General features: G+C 48.6%; 1 protein-coding gene across 3 annotated transcripts in view; it reads right to left on the reverse strand.

Annotated features, from left to right (window-relative positions):
• Positions 1–16,256, reverse strand: part of KRIT1 (KRIT1 ankyrin repeat containing) — a 52,474-nt gene that overhangs the window by 35,634 nt on the left and 584 nt on the right. Inside the window, exon 2 of one of the 3 annotated variants that reach the window (XM_040431156.1) lies at positions 7,106–7,183. The exons of 1 other annotated variant lie outside the window; for it this stretch is intronic. Coding sequence is in view for 1 of the 2 variants with exons in the window: in XM_040431155.1 (XP_040287089.1) it covers positions 6,485–6,624 (140 nt within the window). In the remaining variant the exon portion in view is untranslated. One more of the 3 variants, XM_040431155.1, reaches the window with a different exon arrangement.

Below are 16,256 nucleotides of genomic sequence, written 5' to 3' on the forward strand. Positions count from 1 at the left end.
TGATGTCGACCTTCATTTGGGGACAGGCTAGAAGGAAGTTGGCGCTCCGTACTTTGCAGAGGCCCAAGCTGCAGTGGGGAGCGGCACTCCCGGACTTGTTCCTGTATCTCCTAGCGGGTCAGTTGCGTTACCTCACGTCCTGGGTCTCCTCGCAATCCATCCCCAATGCAGAATTTTATCTGCAATATTATTTGCAGATTCATTCCTTATGGCCAGTACTGGAAAATATTAGTCTGTTCCATGGAAGGGCCCTTCTATTACATAGATAGGCACACCAGATATGGGAAGCAGCTAAGCTCAAGTCCTATAATGACCTGTCGGACGCAATACCCCTATGGGAGAACCCTATGTTTCAGCATTTGAATCGACATGATGGTGCTGCATTGTGGAAGGACCATGGGGTGCAGACCCTAGGCGATTTATATGAGGGAGGATCTATGAGGTCTTTTTCTCAACTCCAAGACAAATTTGAGGTCCTGAGGCATATGTTCTTCAGATACCTCCAGATTAGACATGCCCTCTCTGCACAGTTTGGTAGGGTCTCCAGAAAGATCTCCAATTATCTATTAATTGGAGTGCTGTCCACACAGGGCCCTAGAGGCCTCATATCAGCTATCTACACATACATCATAAACACCAAAATGAGCATGTCCCCTCTGAACGTAGAAGACAAATGGAGGGCATGCATCCCATCCCTCTCCGAGACAGAATGGGCTGAGGCCCTCGCAGCTCCTACAAGAGTCTCTCCACTGCATATCCTCCACAGGAGTTATCTTACCCCTAGCAGGTTCTTCAGAATGGGTAGAATGGAGAGCGGTAACTGCCTCAGATGTCACCAGGCCAATGCCAACTTCTGGCACATGATTTGGGAATGTGGACATATACAAAGATTTTGGCGAGATGTGACATCATTCCTGTCAGATTTTGTGCCAGGAAATGTCCCTCTTTGTCCCAAGATGTGTTTGCTGGGATATTCCTGGAGGAAACTCTATTCCTTGCTAGGAAGGCGATAGCGCTCAGATGGATGGCCGATAGGAAGCCTAATCTAAATCATTGGAAACAGATAGTTAACCAGATCATACCTCTGGAAAAAGTAGTATACATACATAGGGGATGTCCTCAGAAATTTCTGAAAGTGTGGGGGGAGTGGTGTTCGTCCACTAATACGTTAAATACTTGATGAGGCTACATATATATATATATGTATGTTTCGATTGGAGATATGGAATACTATTGTAACCAAATGCCGCGTGAGAAAGGGCCCCTGGGATGCCACGTGTTATGATGAGCAGGAAATGTTCTAATATTTGACAGAGACCCTGCTGCGTTCAGGGGAAAACCATCAAGAACCATGTACCACGGGTTGTTTTTCTTTTTGTTTTGTGTCAATATGTGTTTTGATTTTGCATTTTTATTTGCTGAATTTACTAATTGTACCTTTATACTCCAATAAAACGAGTTTAAAAAAAAATAAAAAATCTTCAACTGTCGCCAGCCGTATCTTCTGTTAGAAGCTGTGGCAGTTACAGGGAAATAGCTGCAGCAGAAAAGAACACGCCCCCAGAGCTGCAGCAGAAAAGAACACGCCCCCCAGAGCTGCAGCAGAAAAGAACACGCCCCCCAGAGCTGCAGCAGAAAAGAACACGCCCCCCCAGAGCTGCAGCAGAAAAGAACACGCCCCCCCCAGAGCTGCAGCAGAAAAGAACACGCCCCCCCCAGAGCTGCAGCAGAAAAGAACACGCCCCCCCCAGAGCTGCAGCAGAAAAGAACACGCCCCCGAGCTGCAGCAGAAAAGAACACGCCCCCCGAGCTGCAGCAGAAAAGAACACGTCCCCGAGCTGCAGCAGAAAAGAACACGCCCCCCGAGCTGCAGCAGAAAAGAACACGTCCCCTGAGCTGCAGCAGAAAAGAACACGCCCCCTGAGCTGCAGCAGAAAGAACTCACACCCTGAGCTGCAGCAGAAAGAACTCACACCCTGAGCTGCAGCAGAAAGAACACGCCCCCTGAGCTGCAGCAGAAAGAGCACGCCCCCTGAGCTGCAGCAAAAAGAGCACGCCCCCTGAGCTGCAGCAGAAAGAACACGCCCCCTGAGCTGCAGCAGAAAAGAACACGCCCCCTGAGCTGCAGCAGAAAAGAACACGCCCCCTGAGCTGCAGCAGAAAAGAACACGCCCCCTGAGCTGCAGCAGAAAGAACACACACCCTGAGCTGCCAGCCTGCAATAAATAAATCTAGAACAACTGAAGCAATGAATGGGAAGATCTCTGGATCCATGTGAGGCACAGGGCTGGTTCTAGCTTTGTTAGAAAGAGATTGTCATGTAGTAGATGATGTCCGATTTTCATTTTTTACATTAATAATAGCACCTCCCCTTTAAAGCGGTATTTCCATCTTATGAAGTGATGGCATCTGGCTAGTCTATGTCATCCCTTTATGATCGGAGGGGGTCTAACCTGTGGGGACCCCACCAATCCTGAGAATAAATGGACCGTAGTGCTGTGTCCCTCTGACTAGCTCACACTGTACTACAGCGCCCCAACGCTGGCTCTACCTGAACTGCGGCGCAGCTGGGTGACGAGAGGGTTATCTTTCCCCAGGGCCGTGTCACCTTCAAGGTCGGACCCCCGGTGATCATGAAGTGATAGCATGTCCTATGTCATGGGGATATCTCTACTAAGAATGAGGCAAAAGACAGAAAAACGTACGGCTGCAGGATAAGACTACACAAGTTTTGTTTGTAGTCTGTTACTATGACAACCTATAGGTCTAGATAAGAGCTGCCGACACAAAAAAGGATAACAGGTTTTTCAGATATCAGAACTATTGCAAAGTTGCTTAAATTAAAATTTTAGATGCACTGGGATGATGAAAATGCTTGATAAATTGGAGCTTCCCTTTAAATACATCTAACCTGTTTCCTTCTGCTATGCACTGAAATAGTTAAAAGATGCCTAGTTTGGACAAGGCCTTCGCTGGTCACCCACTGAAATCAATAGACATGTTTGGTGGTAGAGGGGGTTGATAGAAGGGTTTGTCCACACAATCTATTACCAGGGCATATTAAAGGGTCAGAGAGAGCACCCCTTTAATGGAATGGGGGAGGGGGAAGGATAAGCAGAGCGCTGGGACACATTTACCTTGGGGACAGCAATTCTATTGACAGCAGCGACGATCTGATATAAACATTATGAGAATCTCCTGCCTGTAAATAAATGATGGGCCAGGGATCGATGCAGCCCTTTAAGACGCTATTAATAAATGCAGAAATAAAGGGAAATCAATAAAGGAAGAAACGAAACACGAGCTTCCAACGAAACGTCTGCGAGCGATGAGGGGAGAGGCGATATACACGTGAGCGCGTTCATGGATCAGTCGCCTCTGTCCCTAGAAACTGAGCCGATAATAAAAATAATCTTTCTTTATATAGAAACAACATAGAATCGGGGAAGCCACAAGAGCTTGCCATCTAAAAATCAGATAAAAAACCACACAGACAAAAAAAATAAAAAGACGTTATCCACCACGTAAACGGAAAATGCAAATGTGATCGCACACTACATCCAGCACTCTGCCCTCCATGCTGGATGAGACATTGGTTTATATTTTGGCCAAAGCATAGTAAGCCACTCACCGCGTCAAGGTCGTCTCATGAGTGGTCCCTAACTCTTGTTCCTACCTGTTCATGGGCCATGACAGCCACATAAAATCCAGGGAATGCAGGTCAGCATGCAAGCCAAGTACACTTTGCTTGTAACCCCGTCCGGTGCCATTACAGCTTTCATCGGATCCAGGGATGCAAGTACCAACATGCATGCTGAACCCACCATATACTTCTCCTGGAGCCAGATGGCTAATGGTAGGTTCTATACAAGCAGACTCAGTTTTATACTGACTTTAAAACCAGCCTCAAGGACAGATTAACTGGTCAGGTGTGCAATGACTCCAAGGAGATCGCCACGCCTCCAATATATACTACAAAGAAAAAATAAGGGGTTGGGTCAGCACAACCTGCCTGTAGGTGCAGATCACTATGGCAAAATACATATGTGGCTGTAATGGCCCATGAACAGGTAGGAACAAGAGTTAGGGACCACTCATGAGACGACCTTGACGCGGTGAGTGGCTTACTATGCTTTGGCCAAAATATAAACCAATGTCTCATCCAGCATGGAGGGCAGAGTGCTGGATGTAGTGTGCGATCACATTTGCATTTTCCGTTTGTATATGTATTTCGCCATAGTGATCTGCACCTACAGGCAGGTTGTGCTGACCCAACCCCTTATTTTTTTCTTTGTAGTATATATTGGAGGCGTGGCGATCTCCTTGGAGTCATTGCACACCTGACCAGTTAATCTGTCCTTGAGGCTGGTTTTAAAGTCAGTATAAAACTGAGTCTGCTTGTATAGAACCTACCATTAGCCATCTGGCTCCAGGAGAAGTATATGGTGGGTTCAGCATGCATGTTGGTACTTGCATCCCTGGATCCGATGAAAGCTGTAATGGCACCGGACGGGGTTAAAAGCAGAGTGTACTTGGCTTGCATGCTGACCTGCATTCCCTGGATTTTATGTGGCTGTCATGGCCCATGAACAGGTAGGAACAAGAGTTAGGGACCACTCATGAGACGACCTTGACGCGGTGAGTGGCTTACTATGCTTTGGCCAAAATATAAACCAATGTCTCATCCAGCATGGAGGGCAGAGTGCTGGATGTAGTGTGCGATCACATTTGCATTTTCCGTTTGTATATGTATTTCGCCATAGTGATCTGCACCTACAGGCAGGTTGTGCTGACCCAACCCCTTATTTTTTTCGTTATCCACCACGTGCTGCCAGTTTTCGGCAGTTCGACCCCTCCAATGCCATGGTCAACAGCGACGGTGGAATCTAAGTGGCTAGACAGAGGGAGGGAGCTCCATCTGTCACACTATCTGCCTCCTTGTCGCTGGATGCCTGTGGTCCTAACAATGACTAAAGAAGTCTGCCATGGACATATGCCCGGAAGCAGGGTCTAATAGGCTGCCTGTCACAGTACTACCTAGACTACATCTAGTTTTGAGGATAGGGTCTAATAGGCGGCCTGTCAGAATACTAACTAGAAAACCTCTACTGTTGATGGCAGTGTCTAATAGACTACATGTCAAAATACTACCTAGAAGACTACCTGTAGTGTTGAGGGCAGGTCAAATAGGCTGCCTGGCAGAATATTACCTAAAATACCTCTAGTGTGGGGAGCGGGGTCTAATAGGATGCCTGTCAGAAGAATACCTAGAATACCTGTAATGTTGAGGGCAGGGTCTAATAGGCTGCCTGTCAGAAGAATACCTAGAATACCTTTAGGCCCCTTTCACACGGGCGAGTATTCCACGCGGATGCGATGCGTGAGGTGAACGCATTGCACCCGCACTGAATACCGACCCATTCATTTCTATGGGGCTGTTCACATGAGCGGTGATTTTCACGCATCACTTGTGCGTTGCGTGAAAATCGCAGCATGCTCTATATTCTGCGTTTTTCAGGCCCCATAGAAGTGAATGGGGTTGCGTGAAAATCGCAAGCAAGTGCGGATGCGGTGCGATTTTCATGCACGGTTGCTAGGAGACAATTGGGATGGAGACCCGATCATTATTATTTTCCCTTATAACATGGTTATAAGGGAAAATAATAGCATTCTGAATACAGAATGCATAGTAAAACAGCGCTGGAGGGGTTAAAAAAAATTAAAAATAATTTAACTCACCTTAGTCCACTTGATCGCGTATCCCGGCATCTCCTTCTGTCTCCTTTGTTGAATAGGACCTGTGGTGAGCATTAAGTACAGTTACAGGACCTTTGATGACGTCACTCCGGTCATCACATGGTACGTCACATAATCTTTTACCATGGTGATGGATCATGTGATGACCGGAGTGACGTCACCAAAGGTCCTTTACCCAGGTCCTGAAGAAAGGAGACAGAAGGAGAAGCCGGGCTCCGCGGTCAAGTGGATTAAGGCGAGTTACATTATTTATTTTTTTAACCCCTCCAGCGCTATTGTACTATGCATTCTGTATTCAGAATGCTATTATTTTCCCTTACAACCATGTTATAAGGGGAAATAATACAATCTACAGAACACAGATCCCAAGCCCGAACTTCTGTGAAGAAGTTCGGGTTTGGGTACCAAACATGCGCGATTTTTCTCACGCGAGTGCAAAGCGCATTACAATGTTTTGCACTCGCGCAGAAAAATCGCGAATGTTCCCGCAACGCACCCGCACGTTTTCCCGCAACGCCCGTGTGAAAGAGGCCTTAATGTTTAGGGCAGGGTGAAATAGGCTGCCTGTCGGAATACTACCTAAAATACCACTAGTATGGAGGTCAGGGTCTAATAGGATGCCTGTCAGAATACTACCTAGAATACCTCTAGTGTTGATGGCCTAGTCAATTTTGGGTATTCCCACTAACAATACTTATCCCCTATTCACAGCACGCGCTGTACTGACCAGTGAATGAAGCTGTGGTCACACATGTGCTCCATTCTTACAGTTTTTGTGATTGTTGGGTGTTCCAGCGCCCCCCGTTCACCGATCATATCCATTATCAAACAAGATAAGTGTAAGTACAGGTAGTGAGAAAACGCCATTTGTCCCGTTAAACCAAATTATCCCCCGTTTACAAGATAGGGGATATGTCTGACCGTTGGGCATCCGACAACTCGGACCCCTGCTGATCACAAGAACGGGGTCCATGTTCCCCCGTTTGAATGGAGAGGTGGTCACACGTGTGATACCACTATCTACCGCAGATATCTACTGCTCTATTAAATGGGGGGCACGGACCCCCTCCGATCAGTCACTTATCCACTATCCAGAGAAGATGTAATGGAACAACCCCTTAGAAGAACTAGAGGAATGACTATTTTCTCTCCAGTCCAAGTCTCCCGAGTGATAACTTACCTACAATGACACACAGGGACAACCTACAGCTGTCTGAGCAGGACTAGGTCAGCTTTCATTCACTGACATCAAGCAGTGTTTTTGAAAATTGTAGAACTTTATTACATAAAACCGGAAATCCCTTTAATAGGAAGCTCACACCTTGAAGGTGAGGATATTCTCTCTTACCCGGCGGCCTCCGGTGCTCCTCACATGCTGCCTCTGCTCCTCCTGCGGTATCGGATGGGGGTGACCAATGGGGCTGAGCTGTGACAGAAAGAAGAAGGTTACAATCAGCTCCCGTTACAGAAAATAACTTCGCCAGCGCAGCGCTCCACCCCCGGACAGCGCAGATAAAAGTGCAGCAGCGACTTATGTCACATTGTGCGGGGGATGTGCAAGCGCTGCATCAGCACTGCTACATACACCACGTGTCATATCACACACGCCCCTTCCCAGGATACTATGGCTTCCCATGGAACTACAACTCCCAGTGTGTTCCGACAGATGCAGGATGTTAGAGATGAGTCTTCTGAACCTGTGGGGGACAGTAATTATGTCAGTAAGAGCAGGGATAGATGTAACAGGGGAGGTGCCGTAAGCCAGAAGAAGCACAGAGGATTTCAGGAGATGTGTGTTAAAGGTGTTTTCTGACAAAAGGAAAATCTCTGAAGCCCCCCCGCCCTTAAAAAAATGGCTAAAGGGAAGAAAGAGGGAGGTCAAAAGACAGAGGAAGAAGAGTGGTCAGCAGCACAGAGTATTTCAGAAGAGCTTAGTGGATGGCAGCAATCATGCTAAGGAGGATACAGATGTAATTGATGGAAAATTTGATTATGCAAGGAGGGGGGTGTTTTATAAAAGGGCGAGATGTCAACAAAAAACAGTGGTGACCAGCAGCACAGAGTATTTCAGGAAATAAGTATTGTGACCCTTTATATATGGTTTTAGTAAGTGCTGGGATGCAATGAGAAAGATGGAGGCAAGATGAAGGTAAGAAGACAAGCCCCCAGCAGCACAGAGTATTTCAGGGAATGGTTGTGTTGAAGGAGTCTCTTCTGACAATAGGTAAACCCCAAACCATCCCCCGAATCGGCAAGAAAAAAAAAAAAAAATGCCCCTAAACACCAACCCCATAAAACGGTATGCCTGCCTATAATGAGCAAAAAAAGAGGGTTAGTCAGCACCTCCCAGTGCGCAGGTGCACGCCGCCATGGCAAAGACCTAGAGGAAAAAAAGAGACAATGCAGCAGCACTCTGCAAATCAGACAAAGTACAACAATGTTTACAAAAATTATGATGCTAATACTACGCTTAAAAAGCGAGATGCTTGGTCAATGCATTTTGTACAAAACCATCTAAGCCCGTATGCCAAACGTCAAGGCGATCTCTGTTACACGGGTCCTAACACTAAATACTACCTGTTATGCGCCACAATGACCGCCATAAAATTCAGGGAGTGTTGGACCCACATGCATGCTGGATCCACTCTGCCTTTTTCCGTTTTTTGTGCCAAAATGGCCTCCATTACAAGGGATGCAGGTACCAACATGCATGCTGAGCCCACTCTATACCCTTCCTGGTGCTAAACAGCTTCCAATGAATGTAGTGAGAGCAGGCTACAGCTTTATACTGAAAATAATTAAAATCAGCCTATGGGGCAGACAGGCTAATCAGGAGTGCACGACTCGCTGGAGTGCCACATCTCCAGCATTGTAAATCTGCAAAAAAAGAGGGTTAGTCAGCACCTCCCAGTGCGCAGGTGCACGCCGCCATGGCAAAGACCTAGAGGAAAAAACGATGGCACAAAAAACGGAAAAAGGCAGAGTGGATCCAGCATGCATGTGGGTCCAACACTCCCTGAATTTTATGGCGGTCATTGTGGCGCATAACAGGTAGTATTTAGTGTTAGGACCCGTGTAACAGAGATCGCCTTGACGTTTGGCATACGGGCTTAGATGGTTTTGTACAAAATGCATTGTCCAAGCATCTCGCTTTTTAAGCGTAGTATCAGCATCATAATTTTTGTAAACATTGTTGTACTTTGTCTGATTTGCAGAGTGCTGCCGCATTGTCTCCTTTTTTGCCTATAATGAGGTCACATGACACCACCATGGAATGGAGAGCGCCCTCACGTGACGACACCATTACGGATACGCGTCATGATGATTTTTCAGTTTGGAGGTTTGTTTCCTTTTAATCTAGTCTAGCCTGTGACAATGACAAAGTCATCCTGGGGACTGTGAATGACAGGGCCAGGGAAAATGAGGGAGATTCATTAAACACTGAGGGAAAAGTAGTAGTTGCCCATAGCAACCAATCAGATTCCAGCTCTCAACTTTCAAACTCCCATTATGTAAGCTGCAATTCAACTGGTAGCTATGGGGAGAAGCGACAGGGAGGGGCGACCGGTCAAAAGGAGGGAGGGGACCCGACCGGTCACAATGGGCGATAGCTTTTTCTTCGCCTCAGTTTTGACAACTCCTCCACAAGCTGCTTTCAGTCGGAGGATTTTATGACCTCCTTTCGAGGAGGACTTTGTGAGCATCAGCTGAACTGGCCCCATTTCCTTAATCACACTGATCAGTGTATGCAGGCAGCGTACGGCATCCCCGGAGAACCTCGTGGCGTCACACCAGGCCTCAGGCCAGCTGGGAAATTCTACACTTGGAAAATCCAGATTTTTTCCGTCCCATAAGATAAACGTTCTCCTGCGGAGAACTCGGAGCTCTTCCTATAAACATTCCTCTAGTCCAAACCTAAAATCTGGCCAACATTTTATCAGACCCCCCACCCCACCCCATTTTACAGAGCACGCCCGCTTTGTTGCAGCACTGAGCCCCTCAACGTGCGCTCAGCTGCAGCCTCCCAAAGCCACACAGGTCCAGGGCGGCTTTCTGGGAGGTTCCCGCCAGTTTTGGTGGTGCCGCCCTGCAGATCTGCCGACTCTTCCAGGAGTTCGGAAGGTTTCCCCATTTTCCGGGATGTTCCGGGAGGAGAGTTGGCGAGTGTGATGTACAACATACAGGCTGCCTTCCGTACTGGACCCCTGGTGGATTCTTTTCAAGATGGCTGCCAACGTTTTAGACTTCATCATGCAGAGGAAGGCCGAAGACACGGCCCTTCAGCTCCACTTCCCTCGGATGGACCACTGCCGGGAGGGGGCATATCCCTGACTTTCCTACAGGTCTGAATGGGAAGGTTTGAGACGATGGCGGCCATCTTGAACCAAACTAAATCGGGGACCAGAATAGTGGCAACATGGGAGGAAGGGCACCCCATATGCTGACTAAACATGTGTCCTGGAGGTTTGCTTTAATATTTCCATTACTCGCCTATCTTTATAAGTAACTTGAGGTGTTTTCCACTACCCACCCCCTCTTCCCCCAGTAGACACAATATGGACCACCCATCCCCCTACTTCCTCAGTAATAACAGCACCCCCCTACTAGTCACAGCCGTGCATGAGTGCTGTGCTCTCCTTCACTTTGGGGGTCCTGTGCTGGAGATCTGACATTTGTAGCCAATGCTTGCATTAGGCCATAAATGTTCATACGGGACGCCCATTAAAAGGGTTCTCCAGGATTACCACACTGATGGCCATCCTGCGGCCCTCCAGCTGTTGCAAAACTATAACTCCCAGCATGCAAAGACTGCCTACAGCTATCAGCCTACAGCAGGGCATGGTGGGAATTGTAGTTTTACAACAGCTCGTTTTACAATTCCGTGTGAATTCCGCATCACGGATGCGGACCCATTCACTTCAATGGGTCCGCAAATCCAGAATCGCGGAACGGCCGCACGGGACGGGACCCCTCGGAAGCACTACGGAGTGCCTCCGTGGGGTTACATCCCGTACTTCCGTTCCGCAAAAAGATAGAACAAGTCCTATCTTTTAGCGGAACGGCCGGATCGCGGACCCATTAAAGTGAATGGGTCCACGATCCGATGCGGCAGACCTACGGCCGGCGATCGTGCATTGCGGCCCGCTATTTGCGGGCCGCAGCACAGGCACGGGTCACACACGTTCGTGTGAACTCGGCCTTAGACTAGCGCTGGATGCGCCAAAGTTATGCAGAAGTCGGTGCCTCTATGTAACTTCGGCGATCCATCGCCAGAGCAGGGGCTTTATTAAGACCGTTGTCTTAAATGCCAGTCTTAATAATTGACCCCCTACATCTGCAAAAAGCGGAACATGGACCCAGTGAAAACAATGAAGGCGGCAAATAAAATGCGGACAGCAGCACACAGACCCCATCTGTATTTCACGGATCCTTCGGATACGGTCGTGTGCATAGGGCCTAACAGTGTGTGGCGTGAATATGGCAGGAAGGAAGTGACTAGAGCCGTGCAGATCCCGAGCCAGCAAAGGAAAGCTTGGAGATTTCAGCTCTGAAGCCTACAGAATTGTGAATGCAGCTCTGAATTATAATACAGGCTGTAAGGGCTCACGCATCCGAGCGTGTGTGACCGATGCCCGTATTGTGGACCGCAAACAGCGGGTCCGCACCTGCTGTTTGCAATCCTCAAGATACGGAGTGGGGGCACGGATCGGAAGCACTACAAAGCGTTACCATGGGATTTCAGTCCGTGCCTCCGTACCGCAAAAAAAAAAAAAAAAAAGAACATGTCCTATTACCGTCTCTTGCAGACCCATTGAAGTCAGTGGGTCCGCATCCGCAAACGGCGTGCACGCAGACGGGTGCCCGTGCATTGTGGACTGCTACAGCACGGTGCACACACGCTCGTGTGCATGAGCCTTAACTCAGTACAAGAGAAGGAATGTCAAGCATTTGCGTACAGGACCTTAATCTTTTACGTAAATGATTTATATAAGGACGGACAAAGGCTGAAAGCACAGTGTGCGAGGGCTAAAAAAGCAGCGGCAGAATAGTGCAAAAAACAAAAAAAGAAATTCACACCGTGCATTCTCATTGTGGTTTAAGGTGGTATTTTCCTTCTAATTATGGCTTTTTAGAGACTAATAAAAAAAAAAATCCCTTAAATTAGACTCGTCACCTAACCACATGACTCCGGCTGCCCTCCTGTACGGTCAACTAAAGCAGGGCGACTGTCTTATAAAAGGGTGGTAACGCCACAAAAAGTATTTTACTTATCAGATAAATTTTGGACTGTGGGGGTTCCCAAGAACGGTGTCCCCTATCTCTGAACAGAGCGCTAGTGTACATGCTGGCCCGCTGCGCCATTCACTTCCGTGGGACTGATGCGGCACTATTTACATCCGCTCCATAGAAGTCAATGGAGCAATGGGCCAGCAGGCGCACTACCGCTCGATTCGGAGAAGGGGCCCAGGGGACACCCCATTCTGAGGATCATAAGGGTTTGCAGCAATCGATTTCAAGACATCTCATCCACGTGGAGCATGTCACTTTACGCTGCAGATTTCCATCACGGATTTCACCTTTTGCCACCCACAGGGTGAAATCCGTGGAAAATCCTTGTGTAAATCAATGCCCAGTTTGCATCAGATATGTCCTCTGACGTACCTATCTAAAGGGGTTGTGTCCCCATGGACGGTCTGGCTAGTGCGACCTCCCGGGGGGGGGGGCGGGGGGCAACCCTTTGGCGCGGATGTGTGACCACTTAAAGGGAAACCCCGGGAACATATGTGGAGGATGCCCCCTCGGGACGATCAGAGGAGAGAACTGAAATGTCCTACAAATGCTTGAATGGGACCTGGGACTGAGCTGCACCTCGGCCTCGTGTTATAGGCCTTGGGGGTGCCGGGAGTCGGACCCCCACGATCGGATACCCATGACCTATCCAGAGGATAGGCCAACAATATTCTACTCCTGGAAAACCCCTTTAAATCAATGAGCTGGAGACGCTCTTTGAAGGGTATATGTATTATGCGTTATTTTCATTTTCAACCTGCACAAAGCTTACCTCCGAACACGAACCAAAACTAAAGGAAGCGGCGTGGCCTCGGTGCTTTACTTCCCTGCATTGTGTGCACTTCCCTGTAATCTTTACCCGTCACGGACTGATCGCTGGACGTAAAACTGCAGGAAAATCCTCCAGAAAAAAAAAAGCAATTATAGTAAAAATTAATCCGCTCGGCTATTTCCAAAAGTGAACGACGAGGATGCTGTGCATGTGCGGTGGGGTCTCGTTCGGGACACTTATGGTGTATCCTATCTATATGCCATAAATGTCCTGATGAGAATACCCCTTTAATATTAAAGGGGTTGTCCAGGTAAAGAAAATTCTTTAAAACAAGTTTAGAATCGGTGTAAAAAATGAAAATGAACGAAAGCTTCCTGGTATCTGGGCGCCCCCTCTCTGACGCTTCCTGGTATCTGGGCGCCCCCTCTCTGACGCTTCCTGGTATCTGGGCGCCCCCTCTCTGACGCTTCCTGGTATCTGGGCGCCCCCTCTCTGACGCTTCCTGGTATCTGGGCGCCCCCTCTCTGACGCTTCCTGGTATCTGGGCGCCCCCTCTCTGACGCTTCCTGGTATCTGGGCGCCCCCTCTCTGACGCTTCCTGGTATCTGGGCGCCCCCTCTCTGACGCTTCCTGGTATCTGGGCGCCCCCTCTCTGACGCTTCCTGGTATCTGGGCGCCCCCTCTCTGACGCTTCCTGGTATCTGGGCGCCCCCTCTCTGACGCTTCCTGGTATCTGGGCGCCCCCTTTCTGACGCTAATCTAAAAACGGGCCAGATTCATCCCAGTGGGTGACGCTGGTTGATCCGGAGCGGTCAGGCTTGTTTCCTCTGAGCAATGTTTCCGTTTTTACAACGTACAGCCTCCTGAACCCCGACCCATTCATATAGCACAGGAGCGTCGTTCCGTCCGTTCAGGAAAAAAATCGCAGCGTCTTCTATCGTCATTGGTTTTCCCACGCAGGACCGCTCCATGCAAGTCAATGGGTCGGTGAAAAAAAATAAAAAACTGAAGCGCCATGAAGGACGGTCCGTTTTTCACTGAGGAGGCTAGCAGATGCTGCATGCGATTCTTAAGCTACTCTCGACGCGCAAGAAAAACGCTGCAAAAACCGTTGGCATTCGTGCACAAAAAGCACAAGCTGGCGCAAACCTAGACCGTTTGACGCAGTCAGTGGTAGGACTCATGCACACGACGACCGTGGCGTTGGTCCACATCCGATCTGCATTTTTTGCGGATCGGATGCGGACCTATTCACTTCAATGGAGCCGCAAAAGATACAGATAGCACACCATGTGTGTCCGCATATGCGGCATCCGCAAAAATGTAGTACACGTCCTCTGCTTGCTCTCATTACAGACAAGGATAAGACAGTTCTATAGAGGACAAAATGCAGAACGCACACTGCGCAGAATCCGTGTTTGGCGAGCTGCAAACCGGTTACGGTCGTGTGTATGACAGAGCGCTTCCGTAGGGTTTCTCTCCGTCTCACGGACCCATTTAACTCTGGTTCGGTTCTGAGTGGTACCTTGGAACCGAACCAGAGTTTGGATCCAAGTTTTTTACGTTTTTTTTTTACAGTTCCCGAAGTTTTTGCGTGACTTCGCAAAGTAATATCTTTGGCTCATCGGAGCCCATACATTCTAAGGCCCCATTCACACGTCCGCAATTTCGTTCCGCATTTTGCGGAACAGAATTGCGGACCCATTCGTTTCTACCGGAAATGCAGACCCGTACTTCCGGGTCCGCATTTCCGTTCCCGAAAAAAATAGAACATGTCCTATTCTTGTCCGCAATTGCGGACAAGAATAGGCATATTCTATTAGTGCCGGCAATGTGCGGTCCGCAAAATGCGTAACGCACATTGCCGCTGTCCGTGTTTTGCGGATCCGCAAAACACGTTACGGACGTGTGAATGGAGCCTAACACTGTACGTAGAGGGATCGCTGTACGGTATTACAATGAGGTTATTAGCAAAATCGACTTATCTGTAATTGGGGGCGATATGACCCCAATGTCCCAGATGGGAATACCCCTTTAATGTGTGTATTCACACACCAGTGGTTTTCCACAGACTGCGGATCCGTTGCGACACCGCAGTAGCACGGCTTATTTTTTTCATTGATTACGGATCTCTTGCGCATATTATAGTCTAGGGACCTATGAAAACCATGGACACAACATGGATGCCCTCCGTATTCTGTCAGTGATTTTCCTGGACCATTGGTAGGAGACGCTCTGGAAACTCCGTGGAATACAGATAACCCACGGAACGCAAAAAACGGACACACGGCTCAAACTCGAACATCTTTTTTTTAACTGATGACCTATCCTCTGGAAAGTTTATCAGTATCTGATCAGTGGTGGGTCCGACACCTGGGACCCCCCCTGAGAAGGCACTGATGCTCCTGTGCGTGCCGCTGCCTTCTCACAGCGCCGAACATTGTATAGTGGCCGCGCTTGGTATTGCAGCTCAGCCCCATTTGCTTCTATGGGGGCTGAGCTGCCCCCAGGCCATGTGACTGATGAACGTGACATCACATGGCCTTGGAAAAGCATCGCTACTGCAAGAACCAGTGCCTTCTCAAACCGCTGATCGGCGGGGGTCCCAGAGTATAGGTCATCAGTAAAAAAAAAAGGAGATGTCCATTTTTTTTTTCTATTTGCCACCCAGCAAGCTGTGCCCGCAGAGAAATCCATGCCCCCCCCCCCCCCACTCCATTCTGGTTACCTTCCGATTCCCGTCTGTCAAATTCTGCACATTAAAGGTCACATGCACCGCTGCAGCCAATGAGCAAGCAGCGACATACCACTGAGGCCAGTCATTGGCTGCTGCAGCTGACAGACGGGGACTGGAGGACCAGTGAAGGGAGCATGGAATAAGGTGAATTAAAAATGTTTAAAAACTGGACTGTCCTTTTAAGGCGGCATTTCTATCTGGGCATATACGGCCTACCGCTAGGATACGCCTACATGACAGATAAGTGCAGGTCCTACCTCTGGGACCCACTCCTATCTCAAGAAAGGGGTGCAAGCCGTGCAGACCAATCACGTATGGCAGTTTTTTTTTTTTTTTTTTAGTAGTACATCTCCTCGTTAATATTTACCGATTCTCCTTTGTTCGCTCAGTCTTCATAATATACGTGGTGCATGGTGGCGTAAGAGGCGTCCTCCACGGGTAAAACACGCATAGATTCCCAAGATGGCGGCTGAGTCCTCTACTACTGCGCAGACGCCACAGCAGAATCTCCTCTATCTGCACCTGCGGTGAACGCATTCAGCGATTGCGCAGTAGCGGACGCAGGCGCTGCCATCTTGGGACGTTATGGATGCCACGGTTCATCTACATGTGTTGGGTGACGCGCTTATCCGTGAACGGTGCAATAAGCCCTCAAGTATCTCCTCTGCCATTATACATCTGCGCAAGCCTTCCTCCCGA

The sequence above is a fragment of the Bufo bufo genome, chromosome 5 (assembly GCF_905171765.1).
Source record: "Bufo bufo chromosome 5, aBufBuf1.1, whole genome shotgun sequence".
NCBI classification, from domain to species: domain Eukaryota; kingdom Metazoa; phylum Chordata; class Amphibia; order Anura; family Bufonidae; genus Bufo; species Bufo bufo.